The following is a 25,705-nucleotide window of genomic DNA, read 5'->3' as shown; positions in this document are numbered from 1 at the left end:
GAGCATAAGCTGACTCGACCGACTCTCTACAATGGCACGATATGGTCTGATATTGTCTACTTTGAGCATAAGCTCTCATTGCTTTGCTTTGAGTTTTTCAAAAGGTCTCGTAAGTATTGCTTGTACCAATGGAGAAAGTATTCTTTGATTATAAATCCATGTGAAACTTTCATCATCCAACAGCAGTTACTCACAGTTTTAAAACGTATTAGATTTCCACACCCTATAAGAAATGTTATGCTTCGTTCCACATCGATTGGCTTAAACTGTTACAAATGATATCAGAGCAAGACACAAAGCATTGCTTATGAGAGTGAAAATCTCTCCCGGTTACATTATCATATATTTTTTATAAAAAATTAACAATCAAATAGAAAAACTTAAAAACTAGACATTAACTAAAAAAAAATAATTGAACTTCACACTTATCCTAANAATACTTCCAAAAATATAATTTTGATATTTAAAAAAAAAAAAAACATAAAATCTATGAAAATGGCCCATGGTTTTAAATTGAAGGTCGGTTTATGGCATTTCACCTAATACAACTAAGCTTTGATAGCCAACCAAAAGAGCTTTTTATCCACTGGGATATGGCGACCAAACCCCCTGGCCTACTTCAAGAATACTTTACAAACTTTGTAATGACTAACGAACGATAACAATGTACACAACGGGAGCTTCTTACTAAGACTTTCGACTCCAGTCCAAAAGCTCGTTCAGACGGAGAAGCTAGAAACCTTCCCAATGTGTGAGGGGAGACTGCTCGGGATGGCTAGTCCAAGATGCTGAACAACAACGTTTGATTTTGGAAAAACACCTTCGTTATGGAAGTACTTGCTTTCGAGCTAACCTTCGCAGTCATACAAACAGATGTTGCTGGTGAAAGCAATGCCAAAAAATGGAATGAAGTGCAGCGCCCCAGGCGTAGCCAAAAACGTCGGTCACCAATGGAACGTTCTTGAGGATCGAGTCAACCTTGCTGGACAAGTATTCTTGCTTGTTGCTGAAGCTGTTTCAAGGAACTGATACCATTCTTCTCAGTTTCATCGTTGCATCTCAGGGTTGATTCCAGGCTGATCAACTTTTGAATCAAAGTCACTGTACCATCTATCCATGAATGATTGCACAAGTTTTCTTCAGATTCTTCTCCGGTAATACCATAAGTAGCTTCAAACTCCCTTGATTTAGCCGCAGCCTCGGTTAATACACAATTTGGGAGTCCTGAAACAACATCATTAGTTTGTATCCCAGAACCATTTCCCAGTTTAAAAACGACTATAATCCACATGGTGGAAAAGCCAACAAGTTTAACCGGGCAAAACACATCCCGACCAAAAGGTTAGAGGTTCAAATCACCCCACCCACTCCACAAAGCCCGTACCAACTTCAGTATTTACAGAACTCGGAGAATGCTTGGTTCACGGGTCAAGTTTGCGTGATTCAAAAAAAGAAACTGAGTGGGTTTGCACATGCCAAGCTACCTGTTCGATATAATCAGGTTGCATAAACCTAGGCTTAAACAAACCTTTTACTTTGTGTACTTAACAACCAAACAGGACTTATTTAACCTGTGAATCAAACATCTCCTACCAACTTGAAATCAAAAGGCATTCTAGTACCACAAACAAGTGAGGTAAACTAATTTCTAATGGATATAAAAAGGCAATGAGCCTTACCAGCTAGCCGTGCAACATTCACTCCATAACTTTTCGGACACGTGCCAGGAGTCAAACGATAGAGAAATGTAACTTCTTCTACGCCCCCAGTCCCCTCTCCAACTCGGCATGCCATATGGTACAATGAAACCTACAGAAAAAGCCTTTAATTAACTAACAGACCAATTATCCTAACAAAATAATGGTTAAATTACAAATTTGATCCAACCATTTGGAAAAAATTAGAATCCAGTCTCACGTAGTCTGACGGACTAAGTCTTGTTGGACGATGGAAGTCCCACATCAGCTAATTTAGGAAATGATCATGGGTTTATAAGTGAGGAATACTAACTCCATTGGAATGAGGCCTTTTGGAGAAGCCCAAAGCAAAGCCACGAGAGCTTATGCTCAAAGTGGGCAATATCATTCCATTGTGGAGAGTCGTGTTCGTCTAACAATTCTAACATTTAAAACAACAGGAACTAAATGTTAACTTTCTCAAAATCATAGGGATCAAATTAGTAATTTTAGTGGAAAACTCTTTACTTATGATGGAACTAACTTAAGCTTAGTAAAGTTCACGCGTACAATGCAATGTAATTAAGTATACAACGGTATGCAAACGTGTTTTAATGCTTGAAAATGTGAAAGAAGCCCGGCATGCTAAATCGACTTTTATCTGCAATACAAATTAAGCTACAGAATCGCAGAGGTAGAAGACAATACCCTAGGATCTTTACAATAAGCCAAGGCTAATCGGTGATAATGAGTTGAGAATACTCCCCTGCATTGCACCTTGCTAACAAAATGTTCGAGAACTGATTCACTGTTGAGGGCAGAAAGAACAGAGGAATATTAAGTTAAGATAACATTGTCTCGAGTCCAAGTGAATGGAAAAACCAAATATTATACTGAATCTGAAATTATTTAAATGACACTTACGCAATTGCCTGTCCATCTGAAGTTGCTGTCCCACGTCCGAGTTCGTCCAATATCACCAATGAATTACGGGTAGCTGATGACTGCACCAACCAATTTGACGTATGCTTTTAGTCAGACAATAATGAAAGCAGAAATACCTTGAAAAGAATGGATCATGCAAAGTTCCAGCAGTTTTGGCTACACGAGGTAAAAGACCTTAACAAGATGACTGTAAGAAAACTAAATTGATCAGTTATGTAACAATGTCTTACCAACATCAGCGCAGTTTCTGATAGTTCTGTCAAAAATGTACTTTGACCAGACATAATCTGATCCTTAGCACCCATCCGAACAAATATTCGATCAACAGGAGCTAACTCAAAACTTTCTGCAGGAACATCTGCACCTATCTGCAGAACCAATTTCTTAAAATTGAAGACAACGAGACTTTCAAGATTAAAATTTAAAAATAAGGAAATATATTGCCTGAGCCAGAACGACGGACAAACAAACTTGCCGAAGAAGAGTCGATTTTCCACCCATGTTTGGGCCAGTCAGAAGAATGAAGCTGGCACTCGAGCCACCAATATTGATGTCATTGGGGACAAATGTACCCTCACCCAACGAATCACTTCTAAGAATAGGATGCCCCAAGTTTTTTGCAGAAAAACGTGGCACTTCCTTTTGACACTGTGACTTTGAGAAAAGTGGTTGACATGCGCCACCCTCATAATAATCACTTGCAATTGCTAGGCTGATCAGAACATCAAGTTCTGCAGAAGTTTGCTCAACATCAGCCATGAAACATTTTGGATTGATATGATTAAGAAATTCAGATCACTCCAGATGAACATTACAAAACAAGTTCAACCTTGAAAACGTAACAGTGCTTTTTATAAATGAATAAATTTAATAGTCCCTATATAATATATAGCATTTTATAAATGAATAAACTTGACAACCACCATAAGATAGATAAGGATAATATTTTACGTGAGACCAGTGACATCATCATAATCATAATAGTTCTCTTCGATATGCAATTATAACTAGTAACCACAAAAAATAATATTAATAAGAGAATAATTGCCTACCAGCAACTGCAGAGACTAATTGCCTCCACTGGAGATGATGTTCACAGAATTTCCCAATTAACCTCTGCAAAATGCTTTTCAGCGAGGACTCCTTCTCAGATTCAGCTAGAGAAAGCTCAGCTAACAACTTCTTAATATTAGGAGTCCAGTACCGGAAGAAGCCCTGGGTGCATCAAAAAAAGGTGAAAAACGCATGTAGATTTATAGAATTTATTTTTTAGGCAATAAAGGTCAAAATATGTTTTGCTTGTTATCAATTAGTAGAACTAAATCTGCTTTTTTATAGAGAGAAAATGTTGAGAAGTTGATTAAGAACGAGTTTACCTCACACTTGGCATATGAACATGATAATTTTTTAAAAAATGAAATAAAAGAAATACATTCAATGAAAGAAAGTTTTCAGATTAAATTATAATCAGTGCAAATCCAGCTATAGGTTGGAAGTGGTCAGAGCTCCTTTGTGCTTCTCGCTCACCAACTCAAGAACAAAGAAGTGGCCTATGGATAATCCTTACAAATCCAATTATTTATAATTGTGTTGCGGAAAGAAGAATACTAAACATGTCTAAACATATAGGTAAGATTTAAAAATATGTTTACGCTAGGAAAAGAATGTTAGGTTTCATCAAAGGAGTACCTTACACTGTCCCAACATGGTTCAGAAAACAGAATACCTTACACTGTCCCAACTAGAATTTTAAAATATTACTAAGACTGTTGGAGAATACTTGTGCAACAGTTCTCATGCTATTTGACACAAGCGCACAAAAATAAACTAAATAAAGCTTCACTAACCTTTTTAGATGATCGCAACTCATAATTCTGAGGAATGCTACCCTGCAAACTTTCAGGCACTTCCAACAAATGAGTCTCTTTTCCTACTGTCACATAAGTGATCTACATAAAAGCATAATTTTTAGAAGTTTTAGAACCAACGTGAACTTCCAGGTATTATGCATGCTACCAGAAGGATAAAGGTGATTCAAGAAGGTTTCTCACTGATGTATCCCCAAGTAATTTCCTCTGTTCCTTTAAATGCTTTGTCAAGTTAGATTGTATCTCCTTGATTTTTTTACAAGCAGAGTCATACTCCACGTCTACACTTTCACGAGGAATTATACGTCCCGAACTATTGGCTTCACCCCAATCAAAAGCATCCTTGAAATGACTAAGAACTGACTGGAGATCAGGAAGACCTTCACCTGAAATAAATAAAGAATTAGTTTCCAATAAGTTTGATGGAGCAACCATAAAGTATACAATAGATCACAAAACATCATACCAGGTGTTAATAGGCAATCAAGTCGTCTTGATTCAACATTTTCCAAAATGACACGAAGCGATGAACATGCTTGGAGCATGAGCTCACAACCACGCAAAGCAGATATAAACTCTTGAAGCTGTCTTTTTGCCGCATCCTCATATAGAACCACATTTGTTGCATTCCTCCCATTTGCCTCACTGTTAAGAAGTCAATCATTGAACGCAAATTATTCCAACAAGCATTGCATCACTAAACTATTATACATAAAGTTCTTTGTCCTCACCTACTAGCAAAAATGCGAGCAAGTAAACGCTCCATATCTGTGAGTTTGGATAATGCTTTCCGAAACTCAAGAGAATAAGATAAGTTATCTCCCTAGAAAGAAAATATAAAAAAGATTAGAAAAGGAAATTTCCTTCAAAGTTAAATATAGTAACAGATATGCTCCTACACTGCCTCAGAAAAATAAAAGTAAAGAAACTGTAAGAGAAATGCCTCATTAATTGCTGTAATTATTAAACCTACCCGTAGGCTCGCCACAGCACCCTGCCTAGCTTTAATTGATTCTACGTGATATAAAGGTCTTGCAAGCCATGTCTTAAGTAACCTTTTCCCAAATGCAGTTACACAGTGGTTCAATTGTGAATAGAGCGTCCTGAAACAAAATTGAAATTTGAAACACTTTTCCCAGAATAAGCTTAAAGCAATCATAAATAATACTCGGAAACGTGGACAATAAAAAGGCTACCCAGAAGAGCCCCCATTTCTACTGTTCTCAAAGATCTCCAGATTCTCCAAGGCAGCTGCATCAAGAACCATGTAGGGTTTTGAAATAACATCCTTGAAGCCAGAACAAGGAAGCAATTCAAACTTCGCAAATCTAAGCAAGGCCTCATCCAGGAAAGCCTGCTTCAAATAGAAAAGGATTCCTCCAAGAGCTGAAAGTGCCCAAGACCCATTTTCACGTGCATTAATTAGTTCAGATAAAACATCTGGCAAGTAGCCCAACCCATCTTTTTCTCCAGGAACATCATCATTGAGTAAACTTTCTTCATTAGACGATCCAGGGAATGATCGATTAGCAATGCCCTTAAACAATCTCTTGACTTCGTGAACACTTTTCTCAGCATCCCAGAATTCCAATAATGGAACTAACTCATTCACTAAAGGATTTCTCGTATGAGTGAGTAGCACCCTCTCCGTTTCAGGACTTAGCAGTTTAGAAGGTTTAATAATTTCAACTGGCCTAAGCTCGGACAAAAGACAGCACAGAGCACTGCACTCCGCATCATCACCAAACTGTCGAAGATGAGCAGCAAATTAGTAAAAATATCATTTGATTGATGTACTGCACATTGCTTATTCATCACCCAATGAAAATGTAATTCATAACATGTGACAACATAAAGTGAGTTCATATATGGTAGATTATTTATTAGTACTCATATAAAATAGTATAAACCCATACCATGCACATTCAATCACCGATACAAAATAGACAACATGTTCAATTAATCAAGTACCACAATAGTCCATGAGTTCAAGACCTGGTTCCCTTCTATTCCTCAAGGAAAATGCCTAAAAATATGTTGGATAGGTAGGGAGATAAATTTTATCTTCCAGTGTTTAAGCGAGGGGAGAAAACTCACACAACAGTAAACTTGAGTTCTATTCAACATTTTACCTGCCCAAGGATAATCCTACTGGTGGCCACATCAACCACACAAACCCCTAAAATCCGTTCTGCTGGCTGGCTTTCCAAGCCATGGAATTTTTCAGTTACTGCCATGAGATATGAAGCATCAGGATTCAAAGATAGCATCTCACCCTCAGTTAGTGTTCCTTTTGTGACTACTGCACATATTTCCCGTTTCACAACCTGTAGACAAGACAACAAATAATATTGTTACAGCCTTATGATCTCATCACAAAAATTTGCTCCTTGCATCAAACTTCTAATGGGTGGGACAAGGCATAATTCTTAATCTTCGCGGATAAAAAGTAATTACTCAAATTGCGTAGAGGAGGCAGCTTATAATATTATACATGCCTTATCCTTAGAACCTTTCTCCTTTCGTCGTCTCTCTAACTGTTCAGGAGTTTCTGTCTGCTCTATAACAAGAACTCGATAACCCTGCTCTGCCAAGGCAGCCATAGTTAAATGTCACCTTGGAAATGTTTGATCATAAAGGATTTATCAAACCAATAAGCTGGATAAATAAATCCCAAATAAAAGGAAAAAGGATGACAGCTAACCTTCCTTGCCAACTTCTCCACATTCATTGAAAAGTTCTTCTCAGGGAAGCCACAGTGAGGTTGTTCTCCCTTTCAATTTTATAATTAGATAAAAAATGTTAATCAATAACTAGAGAAACAAAAGCAAACACCATACTACGCAAGCACATACAATGGCAAGGAAGTTGGTTAGTTTGTGCGAGAAATGCTGCAACAAAATGCAACCTATCATAATGCTCGTACACTGATACATTCACGTTGACTGGTTTACTGAAACATAGCTTCCTCAGTGAACATTTTAGTGACTTACCTTCATATATTGCAAATCAAGCTCCTTAGCTCCTACGTGTGCATCCATTTCAAAAAGTTCATAAAATTTCCCCATCTGCTTCAGATAAAATGTAACAGTATTACTAGCTGAGTATTACTAGCCAACAATTAGCTGAACCACTAATTAACCAGTGAACATAGAGGCAGACCTTGAAAAACAGAACTTTATCCATGTGCTTTGACTTAAACTCCCACCATTGTCTCTGTAGACGGAAGATCAAGAAGGAAATTAACTCATACAACTTCATCCGTATCGAGAAAAAAAAATAGAAACCTTATGAAAAATGTTCAACACTTGAGTACCTGACCATCTGATAAATTCTTCAAGAAATGAGGAGGCAAATACAAAGTTCTTGGATCATAATCAGGATCTCCTGGATGTCTTTTGTTTGCATCCTTCCTGTCTCTGATTGAATACCCAGGTAATTCATGAAATAATGAGTATCACACACCAAAATGGTCTATCACTGCCGTGAATAAGGAATGCTTCAATCTTTACTTTCTTCATATTTTTTTAATCACATAAAAGAGACTCAAAATAGAGTGGGGAAAATGATGTAGAATTAAAAAAAAACAAAACATATAGACAGCTTACTCCTTTAGAAATCGGAACTTTTCAGCTTCTCGCGTGTTGAACCTTTCTAAGGCATCGTTCGCAATTTCATTCATTCCATTCAAGATATTCACCCCTGGGGAGATAAGGGAAAAGAAAGTCTACATTAAGCAACAATAGAGACAACTTTAACTACACAAAAAACACAGGGAAGATAGACGCTTTCAAGATTCAATACTCAGAAGAGAATCAAAGTTTAAGAAGGTTCATAATTTCAACAGACTAAGAACAGGCAACTACAATCTAAGTGTCTTCTTCTGAACCAACCCACATTCTCTTCTTGATACTACAGTCTTACAGTAAGAACAATAACAAGAATTTGTTAACTAACTGCTACCAAACGAAACCCAATCACAAAGTCAATTCAGGAAACAAAATATGCAGATAAAGAGACATATTTATTAGTGTAAAGTGCTTCCTTCCAATTATGGTTTACAGCATTGCATAATCCAGCAACGAGATATGACTTTAAGCATTAATGTTCATTCATAGAACTGATGTTCATCAACATGTTGGCCTACATATCTAGACTATAAAAATGACTGAATGCCAAAAAGAAAGCTTTTAGACCCATCACTCACTATCGGATTTGATCTTAGGCTCCACTGAAGAAAGCCCAGAAGGCAAGTTTCCACCGCTACTCTTGCTTTTCTTTGGAGCTCCTACCACTTTCTCGCCATTGCTTATCTTACGCTTCTTGGATTCCAAATTCCCACCTTGCTTTCTTCTTGACTTGCCCACTCCATCGTCCTCATTCTCATCTTCTTCATCTTCCTCCACCAACTCCAAATCCTCCTCATCACTCACCTCATTCTCCACATTCTTTCCCTTCCCCCAATCTTCATCTCTTGAATCATCGCTGGCGTCCCCATCGTTCAAATCCTCTTCGATATCTTCTACCACCGCCGCATTCATCGGCGATGAAGAACCCCGTCGCAATCGTTTTAACTTCTTCTCACTTTCCTCAACCCACTCGATCTTCTCATTCCCCAACACCAGTGACTCCTCCTCCGCATCGTCATACTGCACCAGATGCTTCCCATCCTTCTCATCGAACATTTTCACACGACCCTCGTACCAGCTCTTATCCAACGGCCAATAAACCTTTATTCTCTTCCCAACAACCCCATCCCCGTACGACTTCTCCTTCACATGAGCTATAGGAGAAGGACCGGGAGAAGAAGATGCAGCGCCGCCCCCGCCGCCGATCACCAACGGGGTCTTCTTGCGCTTAGACTGTACAGAAGAAGGAGAATTAATGCTAGGGCTAGGGTTTGAAGTCGGACTCGAATTGAAATGTGAATCACGGTTAGTTTTATCGGTAGAGTTGTCTCCGGTGGATTTTTTGGTAAAGAAGGAAGTGATTTGACGTTGTTGGTTTACCAATGGCGATCGGCCATTGCTGGTTCGACGAGATGAGGACATTTGCTTCTTTGATGAGTGTCGTGGCGACGAACGGTAGAGAGAGAGAGATAAAACGGCGTACGAGATTGAAGAAGATGAAAGAACTTCGAGGTATAGAGTGAGAGAGAAAGTGAATGGCGGGAAAATGGCCGAGAAAATTGCCGGGAAAAATGTCCGATAAACGAGGGCGGCGGCGTTGTTTGGCGGGAAATGTCGGAACCCGATATTACATGTACGGAATTTCCTTCAATCCTGATTGTTTAATTAAATATATTTCTTTTTTGCTGCAAAAAAAAAACATTTTACTAATTAGCAAACAATTTAATTATTAATTTTTATTATATTAGGTAACTAATTACCCAAATAATTCAGCTAATTTCGAAATAAAATAAAATTTATTCTTGGCGTTTTTTAACTCGGTGTATTTATATTTCATAAAATGTGCGTACGGATTTATAATATGAGTTAAATTTAGATTATAACGGACAGAAAATTTATTTCACGTGTTATGAATGTTGAACTTTCTCAGTTTTCATTTGATAACCCGCTCTATGTCATCCAACCTACTAGTTCCACAACAAGCCTGCCTCGATTTAAAACTTAAAAATAGCAATAATTATTAACCTTTAAACAAAAGGTTAAGAGCTCGGTTGTTTGGCCCAGCATATACCAACAACAACAAGATGCAGCTTCATTTGTATGGCTAGTTCATGACAAAACATAGAGAGTTAAGTCCATCACTACAAGATATTGTTGGCTTTAGCTAGTTATGCATGTTGTTAGTTATTCAAATCCTCCCTTTTCAATTACCGCATGTGTGACGATCCAGATTCACCACTAGCAGATATTGTCATTTTTTTACTTTCATGTTCGGGCTTGCCCTCAAGGCTTTAAAATGCGTCTGCTAGAGAAAGGTTTTCACGCCGCCCTTGTAAATGGTGGTTTGTTCTCCTCCCAACCAATGTTGGCCCAGCGTCATCGTTGCCACTCTTTCCTTCCTCCAATTGATGTGGGCACTCTTTCCTTCCTCTAATCGATGTGGGACCACCACCAAATCCGCCTCCTTTGAGGCCCAGCGTCCCTACTGGCACACCACCTAGTGTCTATCCCCTTTGGAGAAGAGCGAGAAGGCTGGCACATCGTCCATGTCAGGCTCTGATACTATTTGTGACGACCCAGATCCACCGCGAACAGATATTATCCTCTTTGGGCTTTCCTTTTCGGGCTTACCCTCAAGGCTTTAAAACCGTCTAGAGAAGGTTTCCACACTATTGTAAATGGTAGTTTGTTCTCCTCGGAAGGAACCAACGTGGAACATCGCACCATCTATCTCATTTGCACTAAAATTTTGGGAACTTTTTGATATAGCTTTCCAGCCCACAGAAAACCAGAGGGAGCTGCTCAACAAGAATCTTCCATGGCGGCTGCTCCACCGCCGAAATCTTTTCTATCTCTATCCATCGGAGACGAAAACCGATGGGATGCGACGAACGAAGTTGAGGAGGACAAATGCGCGTTCCTAGTCGTAGCTCTCTGCCCTTGTCTCGTATGCTTCTGCCTACTCTTAATAGTAGTTTTCATTGTTCTCATCGTCAAATTTCACTTCCTTTGCCATACTCCTCTTCATCATTTGATGTTCAAGAACAAATGTTGATCAATTTGCCTCGAGAGATTTGAATCTGGAATTTCGCTATCTTCGAGTATTGATTTGGTAGAATGAAGTTAGGGTTTTCTGATCTCAGTAGTTGTGATTTAGATCTAGATTTCGAGATATAATTGGTGATTAGTTATGTGATCTTGTTTCATAATTAGGATTTGATGCGTTTTTTAATGGCTGATGCATATTGGGAAACCTACAGGATGATATTGTTACTCTTTAGCTTCTAAGCACCATCGAAAGTGCTTGAACATAGTGTTGTACCAATCAATATGCTAGACATGGAACTATGTTTGCATCCCTACCTCAAAAGCTTCCACCATTTTTGAGGACTTGAATGTTTGATTACTACTATACCATACTGGGAGAAAGATTGGCTGTGTCCAAACCTCTGCAATAATGTTTCAATGCGAGTTTTTGAGTTGAAGTTTTGTATAATGTTGTGAGAATTCACATTGGTCGGAGAGTAGAATGAAACATTCCTTATAAGGGTGTGAAAACCTCTCTCTAACAAGAAAGCTCAAAGAGGATAATGTATGCTAGCGGTGAGTTTGGGCGGTTACAAATGTGGTCGAGGTAGCCATTGGAAGGGTTGAGCAAACACTTTTTGAAGGCTGAATGACAGCATTACGCGTACGTATACCCGATTTCAGTTGTGTTTAAGGGTTGTTTAAATGTTGAATTGTGATTGGAAACATTGTGGATAAGGATTCTGATTGAGACTGGAAACTGTTGGATCTGAAAAGGGTTTAATCTTGGTTGTATTGCTTGCAATATTCTACGCTTGTAGGCTTCTTAAGGTGTAGGGACAAGGTCTGATGGGAAATGGCCCAGCAACCTGATGTTGAAAGTTAGTCAAATTGGTGCTGAGATTTGAACTTCCTGCAAACAAACAGGGATGAACAGATCAATTGGGTCGAGCGTTGGTCGTTTTATCGCAGCTGGGTCTCTCTGTTCTTCTTTGATGGAAACAAACAGTTCCCTTCTTGAAATAACGATATACATCGAAGGATTGAACGACATTGCAGCGAAAGAAATCAATGCTCGTTGACTTGATTGCAAGTAGCCGACTGCCAATCCTTCGACAACTTGGGGTAAGGGATGTTAGATGATGAAAGTCCCACATCGGCTAATTTAGGGAATGATCATGGGTTTATAATAAAAAAATACTCTCTCTACTAGTATGAAGCCTTTTGGAGAAGCCCAAATCAAGCCATGAGAGCTTATGCTCAAACTCTTCGTTGGTACGAGGCTTTTTGGGGAAGTTCAAAGCAAAGCCATGAGACTTTATACTCAAAGTGGATAATATCATACCATTGTAGAAGGTCGTGTTCATCTACCGCACCTGAGAGATAGATTAAATGGCCTGACTTTCCAGCCAAGTAAATTAGCTTGCTTGTTTTAGTTCTACTTTATCCATTGCTGTCTGTTGGTAGCAAGAATCTAGCCAGTCCTTTTCATTATTCAACTTTCTTTTTTCTTTTTAGTTAAATTCTATTATTATTATTAATTTTTTAATCTCATAAAACAAAAAATAAAATGATTATCAAATAAGGTATATTATTTTAATTTAATCTTTCTTAACCAAACAAAAATAATAAATCAAGCTTATAACCTTTATAAACTTATATATATATATATTTGATTGCTTCAGAAGGACGGCTATGATAATTAAAACATTAATTAATATTTGCACTCAAACTAAGGACTGCTAACCACATTATCTTAACAAAATAAATAAAATTAATAATTAATAATAATAATAATAATAATATTAAAAGTAACCACTTATTAATTATTCCATAAAGAAATGGGAAGAATAATTGTTGTAAGAAATTTAAAAATAATTTAATTATGACAAATTGAAGTATATGCTAAGACATGACGAGTTTGGATTAATTAGATAATGGGGACAGCCTTTGACCTTATTTTAATATCATTTATACGCTACCAAAACTCTCATGCATGCAATTTTAAATTAATTATCTATATTTTATCATGGAATATGATCATCTCTAATATCTTATATGACATCTAAGTCAATTTTATTTAATTTATTTACACCAATTTTGTCATTTTTTTAATATCTAAATGTTGTTGTTACGTAACATTTCAAAACGTGTATTAAATAACAATACAATAATTTGTTATAAATAAAAATAATTTTTTTAAAAAATAAACCGAATTTGATTGAGTGTTTTTTTTAAGAAAAATCAGAATTTGATTAAAAAAAGTCAAAATATAATAAATTTACACGTTCGAGATTAATTAATTGTGTTTTTTTTGTTCGATATAGGTGAAAATATACCTTAAACATTTAACTTGAAAAAGACTAATCTTTAGTCGGTATATAGACGCTCTTAATCACGGTGTGTTATGGTCGTGTCTATCCAAAGTGTGTTGCCTATGATAGCGTGTTAGATGTCCAGTCACGCTCGTTTACGACATGTTGTCTATTAACACATGTTTGTTCCAAAAAAACGTGTTTCCTGTGGTAGCATGTTAGATGTCCGGTCATGCTCGTTTACGACATGTTGTCTATTAACACATGTCTGTTCCAAAAACCCTTTTAATTTCACGTATAGTTAGATGGGTTAGACGAACACGACTCTCCACAATGATATGATATTGTTCACTTTGAGTGTAAGCTATTTGACTTTGCTTTGGGCTTCCCAAAAAGGCTTTTGTTTATAAAAACATGATCATTACCTAAATTAGGGTATAACTCTCATACCATATTAGGCCAACAGGACTCTCCATAATGGTATGATATTGTCCACTTTGAGCAATCTCTCGTGACTTTGCTCTGGGCTTCCCCAAGAGGCCTCGCACCAATGGAGAGAATATTATTTGTTTATAAACCCATGATCATTCCCTAAATTAGAGGACGTGGGACTTCCATCATCCAACAAGATGTTTATCGTGTCAATACAGGGTGCATGACTGTTCACCAAAACCATTTCTATACGGTTAAGTTGTTCACTAGGTTATAACAACTGTCGCACAATCGTTGTCCCACTGCCACAAGAGTGTAGCTGTGACACATTGCACTAAACTACTCCTTCAATCTACACTCGAATTAATTGATCAGTTTGGGCACGAACAACCAAACCGTGGATAATTTATTACACATCGACTTATGAGAGATAGACTATACTCTATTTTGTATTAATTAATTATTAGGAAATAATCTCAATAATTTGTCAAAACCATAAGAGAAGGCATTGGAATATATAATTAGTAATATTAAAAATGAGAATTAAAGTTAATAATTAATCAAAGAATAAAATATTAATATAAATACAAGTTATATTATATTATACGCCATTGCCAATTGCCAACCCATTCGAAATTCTGGACGTGGCCGCCACTCAACGTTTACCTTCTTCCTTCTCCTTATTTACATTCTCAGATTCTTCACTTCATTCTGCAACTTCCGAGCTATGGCTATGGCGTCCCGAGAATGGCCGCGAAACGTCTCTCTTATCTTCAAGAAACTCTTGCATCTTCTCACTGTCACTCTCCTCAGCCTCTCGCTTCCACTTTCATTTCTTCTCTTTTGCAGGCTCGCTCGTTCTCAGTATCTACAGGCTTTTCTTTCTCCGTCAACGCCTCTTTCTTTTTCCTTCCTCGCATATGCTGACCGAGTTCTTCTTTTGGTTCTTATTTCTCTCATCGCCATAGCCGCTTTTCTGGATAACTTGCTTGGTAAATCGATTCTTCCGGCGAGACCGTCTGGCCTGAGCGCGGCTTGGATCGGTCTATGTGCGTTGCAGGTCGGTATGGCGTTGGGAGTGGACGAGGGATTGGCGATTGGTATCGACGCTTCGAGCATAGGATTGCGGAGAAATTTGTGGTGCCGGTTGATGTTTTTCTTAGGGTTGCATACGGCGATGATTCATTGGTCGAAGGCGGCGGTGAAGCCGGTGGTGGACGATACCGTTTTCGGAACGCCTGTGGAGGAGAGTTGGAGTGAAAGAATCGCCATGGCGGTGAGCTTTGGGGGATTATGGTGGTGGAGGTTGAGAGATGAAGCTGAATCTCCGGCGATTACTGCGGAAAGCAAGATGGAGCTTCTTATCGACCTAACTATGGTGGATTTCGCCGGTTGGGCTCTCTATGACCTCATTATCGCAATCGGATTCGTTAAAACGTCGAGAATCTTCGTTTGGTTTCTGAAATTTATCCTTCGCGAAAGGAAGGAGGAAAGTTCTTCCCAATTCTCCCAATCCAAACGGATTGAAGTCGTCTGAGATTAAGCCTCTTCTGCAATTATTGATTTCTCCTATTTGAGTTATTTCATTTTTATGGGTAAATCTTTCTCCATTTGAATTCTAGAAAGATAAATGTTACCGCAATTTTCAACTATTCCATTGATCATTGCTCTGACTTATTCCCTTTCGCATGTAATCTCTGTGCAACCATCGAAGATGGTTGTGGAGGTTTCCAGTGCAGAGAGATTGTAATATTATTATATTTCTACAATTTGTAATCATTCCGATAAAGAAAAGAGCCAACAATAAGTCATCTCTGTTCCTTGTTTGTTCTTATGTCTTCAATTTCAACATTTTTTTGGTTGTCTGGTTAGAAAATGACAAGAAGAAAGCCTGTAGAGTTGAGATCATTGACTCACCAACTTGTTTAGTTATTTATGAACTCTGGTTCTTGATCTTTTCTTTTAAGACTTGTTTGGGACTATTGATTATAGTAGAATAATCCGTAGGGATAGAAACAGATTTAGAGCAGATTTTTGGTTGTTTTGTTTAGAGAAATCTCTGCTGTCACTGATCATAGGTGTACTCAATCTGCTTGATCTAAAGCTGAATGTTTATTGTTTTGTTTAGAGAAACCTCTGCAGTGACATTGAGCATAGGTTTATTCTTCAGTTTCCTTCTGCTCTTAAATGGCCGATGGGTTTTTTTTTTTCTTTTCTTCTCACCATTTGATTTCAATGTCTTGCAGGCAGGAGGTTTCTACCCCTCTAATGGCAGCCAGGAGAAGCAGGAGACTGAGCTCAGATGCAAAGAAGACGATTGTCTCTTTAGAATGGAGGTGTTTGGAGATTTCAACCTCTATGAACAGAACATTTCCAAGATTGGAGATCAAGCAAACTATCAACAATGCTACTTAGATTGTTTAATTCTTGATGATTGCTGTTTGGTAATGACGATCATAAGGGTGGAAATCTCTCCGAGCATAACATTTTAAAAACATCAAGGAGAAGCCAAAAGAGAAAGAGGACAATATTGACTATCGGTGGGCTTTGACTGTTACAAATGGTATCAGAACCAGTTTCGAGACAGTGTGCGAGCGAGGATGCTTTGCTCACTAAGAGGTGGATTGTGTTTTTTATACCTAGCAGGTGATTTTAAGAAAGTACAAAAAGGACAATATCTACTCACGGTGAGCTTAGGCTATAACAAATCTAGCTACATAATCTATCAAATTCGACTCCAGTAACTTTGAATCCATTTGCAACTGCTAAACAACTACGACACCGAAGTCAAGAGGATGAAGGTGACAAATCTTGACCAAAGGAGTACGGTGTTAGCTGAAAGTCCCACCTAGGCAAATTTAGGGAAGTTTAATGAGTGTATAATTAAAGAATACTCTATCTATTAGTATGAATCATTTTGGGAAGCTCAAAGCAAATCCATGTTTAAAGTTGATAATATTATACCATTGTGAAAAGTCGGACTTCATCTAACACAGTGAAGCCGCCACTACTTCATAAGACAGCAATGAAAGATCCAAGTCTCATGTGGGGCAGGGATTGAAAACGAGCAACGAGGGAGTATGAAGATTGAGGTGTGGAGGGCGTTTTTTGCGAGGTTTATAATGAAAGAAATGGAGTTAGAACGATTTTTAAATTATGTATTTGATATGTCTTTAAAATTTAAAACTTAGTTTAAAGGAGATAAATACGTTAGATACAATTTCAAATATGTATATAATTTTTTATAAAAATTAATTTCGTGTCCAATTTGAAAGTTAACAGCCTTATTAAATATTTTACCGCAATGTTTAACCGACTGAACATGTAATTTACCATCTCGAAGAAAAAAAACAAATTTTATAATTTAACCCCTCGATAAAAACAAAATTTATAGTTTAACCCCTAAAGAAAACTAATTTAACACGTTTACCCCAAACAAAACGGTGCGTTGACGTGTTCAAGTGGACCCCACTCTCCCCGATAGGCAAAGCCCAAATAAAGACTCGAGCCAAGGCAGCAACCCGAAGACCGTAACACAGTTTCCATTATCCGGCGCCATCCAATCGCTTCGATCTCCTCTGGTAAACGAAACAAACCCTAGCTTCTGTTCTCGATTCACTCTTCTCTTTGATTTTTCGATCGTTTCTTCACCTTTTTTTTTTTTTTTTTTTAATTATACAATCTTTGCTTTACGATTCTTTGGTTTAATTTCATCTGATTATACGTATGTTGAATCAATGCGTTGCTTTTTGTTTGTTGACATGGTGATTTCTATTCATTCTGGTTTGGATTTTTTTGGATCTGGAATTGATGTGGTATCGGTGCGAGGACTGGTTTTATATTATTTGTTTCTTTTCCGGCAAAACCTAATTTGATATTCGTATTTAGATTTGAGAAATTGCGAAGGCTTATTGGGTTGTTTGAATGGATTTCTTGGGTTTTGCCCTCGTAATAGAGCTCCTTATTTTTTCTGGATGATTTGGAGTTTGGAATGGAGAATCGTTATTCACTAGTAACTAATTTATGCATTTTCTGTGTGCTGAAGCCTGCTCTAGGGTTCATCGTTATGTATGTGTTTCTTTAACATGTAGAAATGCATGTGTTGTTGGAATAGATGACATACAACAGAGAAAGGGGAGGATGAGAAATTCAATCCATAACTGTAAGAGGCTAGATTAGTAGTTTACCAGGATCTTAATCATATCAATAAAGATAGATACAGAATTCTGTTGAATAAGATGACCGGGCCATCATCAGTTGTCGCTCTTTCTTCGTTTCCCATAGGATCGAAATCAAATGAGTTCCCGTGATAGATTACATCGTTCGATGGTGGACGAAGCTTTGTTTCATCCTCATTTCGAAGATAAGGGAGTGTCTTGCAGATGACGGCCTTTTTTTTTGGATATTTTGTAGCCCCATTTGACTTGAGAGAAATAGAATGATTTTCGGGGGGTGAATATTTCTCGGGTGGGCGGAGGAGGGTCTTTAGCGAGGTCCATGCCCCCCTTTGGGTTTTTATCACTAGAAAATTTTATAAATTCTTATTTTGAATCATTGAAGCCCTTTTTTAGAGACTTTTGCCATGAACTCCCTTTGTCTTGTGCTAATTTGTTTTGGGTATGCTCACATGTATTTTCTTTCATTTTTCTCCATAAATGGATCCTTTCTTCCTTCCCTTTGTTTCTGGATTATGGAGAGTTGTTATTGCTTCTTGAAGGATGAAAGTCTTCATTGAACTTGCCCTTGTCCTTTGCAAATAGTTCTGAACTATGTTGTTGTGCTTCCATGGGCTAATATTGTGTATGAAATTAGAAAATATTATATGGTTAGGTCTACTTGTTCTTATAATTGTTTGTGTTCGATCTCTCGGGCAGATTTTCGTACCGTTTTTGAACAAGAAAAACAAATGGCTGCTGGTAAGGTGGCTCATGTCACACTTAAAGGACCAAGTGTCGTCAAGGAGATATTGACAGCAATGGGAGTTGCTTTGTTTGCTGGTAGCTTTTGGAAAATGCATCAATGGAATGAGCAGAGGAAAGTGAGAGCTTTCTACGATCTACTGGAGAAGGGTGAGATCGGTGTCGTTGTCGATGAAGAATAGATAGATCGTTCAATCTATCATGATCTTGTTTAACACATTGGTCAACATGTTTAGTATTTGCTCTTGGATTAGAGATAACATGCTTATGTTTTGCAACAATTTCTGCAAATAAGACATGATGGAGGGAGACAGATTTTTCTGGACTTGTAAACCCTGTTTCGTGATTTATTATGCTACTGTGCATCACATTCAACTTTTTTCTCACCAGAGATGAAAGCCTCAGTCCCCATCCCCTATTGCTTGGTTTCCTCAATAAACAGGACAACTTGTGAGTTTTATGAACAACATACAACACTTTTTTATGATTTGACCTTTGGATTATTTGACTTGGTAAAATTAACTCAAGTTTTTTTTTTTTTTTTTTTTTTTTTTTATAAGCACAAGGACTTGCGCGCCAATTGTTTAGGAAAAAGGATATCTTAGGAAGGATATCGAGTAGTTATTGTTAATTACTAAAAAATTTCAAGAAATAATATCTTCCACCAAGACTTTCACCCCTAAAGCGGAAGCCCTTTTGAAAGAAGCTATTAAGGAATAGATAGAACGTTTTCTACTTCAAGACCACAAGTATAAGAGAAAACAAGTAAAGTAAGGAACAGATGGAACGTTTTCTACTTCAAGACCAAGTATAAGAGAAAACGAGTAAAGTAAGGAATAGAAGTAAGGAACGGATGGAATGGTGAAGTAAAGAATGGTGAAGTAAAGAACAGATGGAACGTTTTCTACTTCAAGATCAAGTATAAGAGAAAACAAGTAAAGTATAAATAAATTTTATAACTTGAAAATGTTATAATTTAAACCTGAAATAGAATATATAATTCTTAGAAAATACTAAATATAAATATATATAAATATATTAAAGATTGTCGTGAATGATTAGGTTCAAACATATGAAAAGAAAAGAGAACTTCATACAAAACATAGCTCTGATTTCTGGTAAATGGCTCTCGTTTATACAATTTTTCAATACCTTCCTTTATAAGACCTCTCGGAGGAAGAACTTGAATCCAAGAGAAATTATTTCAAATAACATTTGGAAAATAGCAACTAATTTTATCTTTTATAAAACTGCTTCAGAAGATTCAGGTTGCCATTGCTCAAATTGTTTACATATATAAACTTAAGCCTCCATAAATCAAATAGCAACCAGAACATGATTTCCCAACCAAGCGTCTTTGCAATATGGAAAAATGATGTAAATTTCTTACCAAACGCCACTCTTTACTTTAATCTTCAATGATAACACTTCAGAAGCATGGATCTGCATCTTCCAGTGCACGTTGTTGTACTTCGAGGGTCCGCCTCCATGCTTCTTATTTTACAAATTTGTTCTCCACTTCGTTCTTGGCCGCAAAAGCTCAGCAAGAAAATCTACCAAACAAAAGCAGAATGTTCCAAGAGTTATTGAATTAAGTACATAAAATGGACAGAGAGAATCTTGAGCGATGTGTCGCATATCATCTGTATAAACAAGCTTTCCATTTGCAATAAAATGGTAGAGAGAGGACACTTGATTGAAAGAACCAACTTTGCAAGTAATAGTTTACACTAAGTCTAACAAACATAATGATAGCAAACCACTTCGTCACCCAACCTCCAACTCCTGCCTTGACAAGCTAGAGTGATGTTAAATCAAAAGCATTAGAAACAATTAATTTGTTTGATCGAGTTGATAGTTTCATTGAGGTTGATGGTTAACCGCTCGCCTCATAATTCGAATTCACAGAAGCATAAGAGGAATGAGTTAAGAGTTAAGAGGATTTCCTTTTTCTATGTTTCCTTTCTGTTTTATAGCTTCATGTTAAAATGGTTTATTTATGTATTTCAGCAACTAAAAGTGAGGAAATTACCACAACAACGATCTTCGAATAGAGTAAAATCCATCATTATCAGGACTTGAGCGCTCGGCACCACCACCCCCAGAACCAGTGGCAACTTTCCCTTCAGAATCTGCTGCTCCACTACCTTCCTCTTTGCTTTTACCCACATCTTGACTTGAATCAGAAGGGTTAGACATACAGTATTTCTCCAGCCATCTATCAGTTTCCCAGAGGACATGCATGATACTCTCTCTGGAAGAATAGCCGTGGCTCTCAAAGGGAAGAACCACAAGGCGACATAATGCTCCATGGCCTTTCAAGGCATTGAAAAATCGATCGGACTGCGAAGCATGCAAACACGAGATGAGTTTCTAAGCGAGTTAAGAATAAAACTGTAGGCAAACAAAACTTTTTTTTATTTTTTTGCTATCCAAGGTTATTTCATTGTTTATTCGTTCAAGAACTTGCAAGCAAACAAAACCAAACAGTTAAAAATTCCAGACCAAACCTGCATAGGTAAAGTTCCCGGGTTGTTGTCTTCTTCACCATGAATGAGTAAAATTGGCTTCTTGATTTTATTTGCTGATATAAATGGACTCATCTCTACATATGTGTTGGTTGCCTCCCAAAGAGTTCTATCCTCATTCTATAACAATAAGTATAGCTCGTCAGATTAGCAGAACAAAGGATAGGTAGAGTAGAAATGTGTGGAAATGTTGGAACACTTTTAGGCATAGGAATTTAAGCCACTTCACTTTTGTATGGGCAATGTATAGAAAAAAGTTGACTCTTTAAATATGCAACTACCTGAAAGCCAAAAGGGGTAAGTGTTCTGTTATAGGCACCGGAGCGAGCAATTCCACAGCAAAAAAGATGGGGAGCATGAGCCAGAAGGTTTGCAGTCATAAACGCACCGTATGAATGTCCACCAACGGCAATCTTATTAGGATGAGCAACCTAGTCATGGTGGCATATCAACATGGTTAACTATTTTATAATCCAAAAAAATATCGGTAAAGAAAACAGAACACTCACCCCCCGTCTAATGACCTCCTCAACAGCAGCCTCTGCACTACCAACCAATTGCTCTACATATCTAGCAAAACATGAATGCTTTAGATTTTTAACAAAATTGAATTATTTAATGAAAAAAACCCAATGAAATATTTAAGCACAAAAATGCGGTACCAATTACCTATCATTTGCCTCCTCGTTACCTTCACCAATGATAGGTATTGTTGGTCCAGCCAAAATAGCAAACCTGAAAGACTTGATGAACTTGAACAAAATAGACTGTGATTGAAAAATAATGTGAAGGCAATAATCTTGAAGAGGCACTTCTACCTGCGAGCCAACCAAAGAAGAGCAGATGTTGAACCTATACTAGCAAACTCATTAGGGGAACCACGGACTTGTCCAGCAGCATCTTTGCTTTTGAACTCACCAGGGTAAGACCAGATCAAGCAGGGAAGAGGACCATCGTTTGCTGGATCATATTTTGGTGGCAGATATAGTGTGGCTGTCAATTGAACACCATCTTTTCTCTCGTATCTGATCATCTCTTTCTGCAGTGATGCCAGCTGGGGATATGGATGAGGAAAATTTGTAATTTGACTTGCTTTCTTATCAGGCCACCTCAGTATGGAGTACTGGGTGTTTTCAGTTTTGGATTCCTTGGAAGTTAAAAATTTCAGTTGATCAATATTTAGATCTCCTTCTTTCTCATCAGACATTAACGCCACAACACTCTCATAATACTTTTCTTTGTCGCTCTTCCATATTCTCTCTTTCCTGCCTGTGTTTCTGAAGGAATATTTTCAGAACCATTGTTGCATTAATAGCACCAACAAGAGGAACAAAACAAGATATGATTAAATTAAAACACTTACATGTCAAATAAATCAATAAAAGGGATGTTCCCTTCCGGGGTAGCACCACTACCATTCAGTAGAACATATGTGCTTTCATCATTTTCCTTCTTAAACTTCGCAATTACATATGTCCCAAGAGGTGTTCTCCGCAGCATCGGTGAGCCAGGGTCTGAATACACATCTTCTGATGACCTATCAAAGAGAATGCGAGGATTGTCCTCTTTAGATCCAGGAGAGATTACCCAAGTTCGTATTTTGCGCGTCTTGTACCAAGATTCATAAACAAGAGCCAGCGAGTCATCGCACCAAGATATTCCTCTGCAGCAATAAACAAGGCAAACGTATTAAAACAAAGTTTCGAGGTTAACAACTTGATTTAGAAAATTTGTAAAAAGAAAATCCCAAGATAGATATAGGAGGCAACCTCTGAATAAAGTAAATAGATTTATGGAACATCAGAGGTTCCACAAATTTAGAAGAAAGATTAGTAGTTATGGAATGACGAGCGTTAGAAGTAATGGCAACATTATGTGATGAGAGATTTAATATAGACAAGCATAGGCAAGACCATGTATGGTTTGACAATGTCAAAGTAAAAGGTCAGTTTCAACTTTCTTAGCGGCTATCTAACATAATGACCGGGATAAAAAAACAGAGGAAGCAAGGAAAACATACCCATAACGAAGATCAAGTTTGTGTAATATCTCTGGCCGTTCACCTTCTAGAGGCTCAGCAGATTGCGTATAAACAATATCACGAGGAGAAACCTCTATTCTCGCATCTCCACCATCTTGAGTTTCCGCCCTAAAAAATTGAGACAAAGTAAACAGATAAACTCAAACAAGCAATACAGGTGCAAATGCTGACAGTAATTAGTAAGCATGAACCGATTATTTTCCATACAAGGTGACATATAACATAAATATTTGAAAATTTAAATACATATAAGGGATGTCCATAAATATGCAAAGAGCAGTAACGATTGGTTTAGGCACTCGGATGCACACCAGTAAAGTGTTGATGGCTTATCTGCTCTCCAATTGATGGAACGCATCCCCTTTCTTGCGCTGTTGAATGCAATGGGGATGTCCTCAGCAAGAGGCAAATCACAGAGCTCTCTAACAAATTTTCCATCAGTTGTCCACACAGCTACCTTTTTAGGAAATCTTCCACATGGAACAATAAAAGAATACGGCCTGTGAATAGTACTGATCAAAATATATTTGTGATCAGGGGAAGGGTCCAGTGATGTATATACAGCTGGTGTGCCAAACTCCTTAACTGTGCCATCCAATGAACCCAAAACAAGTTGGGTAGTGGCATAGTAGTCAAACAAATCTTCATCATATTTGTCCTTTAGCAAGTCCTGAAAGGTTCTGGCTTGAATAATGTTCATCTGCTCATTAGATTGAACTTTTGGACCATGAGGAACCAAGGGTTTCTTTGGTGGATCTCCACGAGAGGAAGGAATGGTAGAAACTAACAAAGTAGAATCATTTACCCAAACAAAATTCTCAAAAACTGCATTTACACATATGTCTGTATTCTGAAACAATGGTCTAGCTTTCCCAGTTTCAACATCAGCAACCCAAACTCTGAGCTTCCCGCTACTGCCATTTTCCTCATCAACTCGCACACTGAAGGATAAATGACGGCCATCAGGTGACCAGGAAATGAAATTAATCTTAGCACCATCTGGCAAGCCATGCACCAGCTTCTCTGGACCCAAGGAATCATCAGGCATCAACTGATGAATCCCTATTCCTGTGTAAAATGACATTCGACTTCTGCAATTGCACTGTCCATCAATACGAATACCAGCCAGCTTTTCTTCTGGTTTTGCAAGCTCTGATATTGGAGGTAAAGACCTTCGCTTGAGGAACAATATTTTATCCCGAAGTGGCGAGAATGACAATATGGGAAGCGGTGGAGCATCAACAATGTCCCTGATTTCAGTGGGAGGGAGACGATACCCAACCCCCAGAACTGAATTCTCGGAATAAACATATCATGAGTCAGAAACACCATTACAATCCTCAAATAAAACTTCGAGCAATGTGGTGAAGGTTTGGATTTCAGTAAGCAAGCCACGAACAAACTTAGATAAAAAGCTAAAAAATCCCTAAAGAAAGAAGAGCACCACCAAACATACTGAGTTTCAACTAAGCACTTTTTCATACAAATAGCACATGTAATCGAATTATATATTTCATTACGACAAAAACTGAGAAAGAATAAATTGCCTCCACAAGAAAAAGCACAAAAAGAAAAATTCAACGCATCAGGTAGGTGCGAGTACGAATTACGAGCAATAAAATTCAATATGATTATAAAGAATACGCCCGACCAAGTCCAGGTGACTCTAAAGTCCATAACCTAAGAACAATAAAATCAATCCCGTCAATACCTTGACCAATTCAATCAAACAGTATCATAGCGCTAAATTAACTAAACAATCGGCACTAGACAGCCACAATAGAATAAACAACTCAATGACGAAATTCTTTTCAGTACCATCATCTTCATTAGAGACTGAAGCCGAAGAGGAAGAAACAGAACCATTGGAGCCTCCGCCACCGCCACCGCCACCACCACCACCGCCGCCGCCACTGTCCTCGGAGACGATCGCGTTGAGAGGAACAAGGTTCCGGAGCCTAGACGAGGCCATGAGGGAGGGAGATGAGAGTGTTGCAGAGTGCAATCTGCGGCGGGTTGTGAGAGAAAGAGAAGAAGGGAGAGAAATGGAGGAGAAAGGAGGGAGAGAGAGAGGGAGGAGAGAGAGGGGGCGAGAAAGTTTGTGAAAGCGCATCATCGTCTTCATCGATTCCCGGCAGATTGGCGGACCAGTTGCAATTGGGCGAAAGTATCTCCACCGTATGCATTAAATTTAAATTTCCCCACATATTATTAAATTTTATTTTTATTTTTTATTTTTATTTTTCCTCTCTTCATCTACTATTTAATTTTTATTTAAATTCATTAAATTTAAACGTTCTAATTTTTTTTTTTTTTTTTTTTTTT

At 37.8% G+C, this 25,705-nt stretch overlaps 4 protein-coding genes and 1 long non-coding RNA gene across 6 annotated transcripts; 3 read left to right on the top strand and 2 right to left on the bottom strand.

Annotated features, from left to right (window-relative positions):
- Positions 1 to 488: 488 nt before the first annotated feature.
- On the bottom strand, positions 489 to 9,761 carry LOC111779129 (DNA mismatch repair protein MSH6). Its single transcript, XM_023659203.1, has 21 exons — positions 8,697 to 9,761; positions 8,098 to 8,191; positions 7,806 to 7,908; positions 7,652 to 7,705; positions 7,483 to 7,557; positions 7,194 to 7,262; positions 6,988 to 7,071; positions 6,622 to 6,816; positions 5,686 to 6,236; positions 5,463 to 5,592; positions 5,221 to 5,312; positions 4,956 to 5,134; positions 4,673 to 4,875; positions 4,469 to 4,570; positions 3,674 to 3,836; positions 3,066 to 3,352; positions 2,852 to 2,989; positions 2,601 to 2,680; positions 2,385 to 2,484; positions 1,680 to 1,809; positions 489 to 1,224 (listed from the first exon to the last, which is right to left on the bottom strand). Exons 1-21 carry the CDS (start codon positions 9,538 to 9,540, stop codon positions 974 to 976), a joined length of 3,924 nt encoding a protein of 1,307 aa, XP_023514971.1. The 5' UTR covers positions 9,541 to 9,761; the 3' UTR covers positions 489 to 973.
- Positions 9,762 to 10,854: 1,093 nt separating this feature from the next.
- Positions 10,855 to 11,427, top strand: LOC111779128. Its single transcript, XR_002812650.1, has 2 exons — positions 10,855 to 11,065; positions 11,379 to 11,427. It is a non-coding gene; the product is annotated as an uncharacterized LOC111779128 (long non-coding RNA).
- Positions 11,428 to 14,504: 3,077 nt separating this feature from the next.
- LOC111779123 lies at positions 14,505 to 16,972 on the top strand. Of its 2 annotated transcripts, XR_002812647.1 has the most exons (2): positions 14,505 to 15,487; positions 16,139 to 16,972. XR_002812647.1 is itself a non-coding variant. In XM_023659197.1 (1 exon), the coding sequence occupies exon 1, from the start codon at positions 14,620 to 14,622 to the stop codon at positions 15,427 to 15,429; it is 810 nt and encodes a 269-aa protein (XP_023514965.1). In that variant the 5' UTR covers positions 14,505 to 14,619; the 3' UTR covers positions 15,430 to 15,701. The 2 variants fall into 2 exon arrangements, 1 of the variants encoding a protein (XP_023514965.1); XM_023659197.1 differs by lacking the exon at positions 16,139 to 16,972 and having other exon boundaries at positions 14,505 to 15,701.
- A 411-nt stretch (positions 16,973 to 17,383) lies between these two features.
- LOC111779127 (probable cytochrome c oxidase subunit 5C-3) lies at positions 17,384 to 19,276 on the top strand. Its single transcript, XM_023659202.1, has 2 exons — positions 17,384 to 17,473; positions 18,767 to 19,276. The coding sequence occupies exon 2, from the start codon at positions 18,799 to 18,801 to the stop codon at positions 18,991 to 18,993; it is 195 nt and encodes a 64-aa protein (XP_023514970.1). The 5' UTR covers positions 17,384 to 17,473; positions 18,767 to 18,798; the 3' UTR covers positions 18,994 to 19,276.
- A 647-nt stretch (positions 19,277 to 19,923) lies between these two features.
- LOC111779118 (probable glutamyl endopeptidase, chloroplastic) lies at positions 19,924 to 25,565 on the bottom strand. Its single transcript, XM_023659193.1, has 11 exons — positions 25,199 to 25,565; positions 23,692 to 24,670; positions 23,360 to 23,488; positions 22,703 to 23,002; positions 22,158 to 22,616; positions 22,009 to 22,074; positions 21,849 to 21,909; positions 21,621 to 21,770; positions 21,322 to 21,459; positions 20,844 to 21,154; positions 19,924 to 20,364 (listed from the first exon to the last, which is right to left on the bottom strand). Coding segments are annotated over exons 1-11 (2,901 nt in total). The 5' UTR covers positions 25,506 to 25,565; the 3' UTR covers positions 19,924 to 20,363.
- Between the last annotated feature and the right edge of the window lie 140 nt (positions 25,566 to 25,705).

This window comes from Cucurbita pepo, chromosome LG17, assembly GCF_002806865.2.
Source record: "Cucurbita pepo subsp. pepo cultivar mu-cu-16 chromosome LG17, ASM280686v2, whole genome shotgun sequence".
Lineage (NCBI taxonomy): Eukaryota > Viridiplantae > Streptophyta > Magnoliopsida > Cucurbitales > Cucurbitaceae > Cucurbita > Cucurbita pepo.
The sequence above is the reverse complement of the archived record's forward strand: the minus strand, read 5'-3'. Positions and strand labels throughout refer to the sequence as shown.

What these genes read in the sequence shown, in the direction of transcription:
- LOC111779129 (XM_023659203.1), bottom strand. Translation starts at nt 9,540, where the DNA reads ATGTCCTCATCTCGTCGAACCAGCAATGGCCGATCGCCATTGGTAAAC. An exon ending in TGGAGAAGTTGGCAAGGAAG is followed by an intron (nt 7,072 to 7,193) that starts GTTAGCTGTCAT and finishes TTGGCAGAGCAG; the next exon opens with GGTTATCGAGTTCTTGTTAT. An exon ending in GTAGGATTATCCTTGGGCAG is followed by an intron (nt 6,237 to 6,621) that starts GTAAAATGTTGA and finishes CATCTTCGACAG; the next exon opens with TTTGGTGATGATGCGGAGTG.
- LOC111779123 (XM_023659197.1), top strand. Translation starts at nt 14,620, where the DNA reads ATGGCTATGGCGTCCCGAGAATGGCCGCGAAACGTCTCTCTTATCTTC.
- LOC111779127 (XM_023659202.1), top strand. Translation starts at nt 18,799, where the DNA reads ATGGCTGCTGGTAAGGTGGCTCATGTCACACTTAAAGGACCAAGTGTC.
- LOC111779118 (XM_023659193.1), bottom strand. Translation starts at nt 25,505, where the DNA reads ATGAAGACGATGATGCGCTTTCACAAACTTTCTCGCCCCCTCTCTCTC. An exon ending in CTTCTTTGGTTGGCTCGCAG is followed by an intron (nt 22,075 to 22,157) that starts GTAGAAGTGCCT and finishes CAAGTCTTTCAG; the next exon opens with GTTTGCTATTTTGGCTGGAC. An exon ending in CGGGAACTTTACCTATGCAG is followed by an intron (nt 21,155 to 21,321) that starts GTTTGGTCTGGA and finishes CATGCTTCGCAG; the next exon opens with TCCGATCGATTTTTCAATGC.